The 637-nt window shown below is 37.0% G+C and overlaps 1 protein-coding gene across 1 annotated transcript in view; it reads left to right on the top strand.

Moving 5' to 3' along the window:
• Positions 1–109: 109 nt before the first annotated feature.
• Positions 110–637, top strand: part of LOC107578057 (thioredoxin reductase 1, cytoplasmic-like) — a gene marked incomplete at its 5' end in the record, with an annotated part of 20,341 nt that continues 19,813 nt past the window's right edge. Inside the window, one exon of the mRNA XM_016264052.1 lies at positions 110–202. Coding sequence (XP_016119538.1) covers positions 110–202 — 93 coding nt within the window. The remainder of the gene's footprint in view (positions 203–637) is intronic.

Here is a 637-nt window from a genome sequence, read left to right as displayed (position 1 = left end):
CTTTATCTGTCGCAGCTGCGGTTATGAAATGCTCTTTAGGAGTATCATGATCATGGCCTCTTTACTCACCTTTTGTTGGTGATAAACGATTATTATTTTTTTTCTACAGATTGAGCAGCTTGAAGCTGGAACTCCAGGCCGACTTAAAGTGACGGCCAAATCAACCGAGAGTGATGAAATCATTGAAGGAGAATACAATACTGTGAGTATCATGTCTGTGTGGCCAAAAAGCAGAATTAGTTTTAGATATCATTGAAGTACATCAGGTTTTTTCTTTTCTGCTATCTCTGGCTATGTTTCAAAACTGGTGAGCTGTCCTGCTGTCAATCCTAACCCTGCATAATCATCTCCTAATGCATGCTTTCAGATGAACCGAAACCTCATAATTGACCTGATTTGGAGCAATCCATATTGAAAACAACTATAGGTACAAATATAGGTCTTCAAGGGTAACACAGGAGACTAAAGACTCGTGAAAGTACATAGCATGCACAAATATTGGGAAAAAATAAATGTATTCATACACACAAAACCCTGTTCAAAGTTTTGGGATGGATAAGATTTATTAGTGTGTGTGTGTGTTTTAATGTTTCTTCTGCTCACCAAGGCTGCATTTATTTATTTTAAAAACAGTAAT

This window comes from Sinocyclocheilus grahami, unplaced genomic scaffold (genome assembly GCF_001515645.1).
Source record: "Sinocyclocheilus grahami isolate Dianchi unplaced genomic scaffold, SAMN03320097.WGS_v1.1 scaffold8587.1, whole genome shotgun sequence".
NCBI lineage: Eukaryota > Metazoa > Chordata > Actinopteri > Cypriniformes > Cyprinidae > Sinocyclocheilus > Sinocyclocheilus grahami.
The sequence above is the reverse complement of the archived record's forward strand: the minus strand, read 5'-3'. Positions and strand labels throughout refer to the sequence as shown.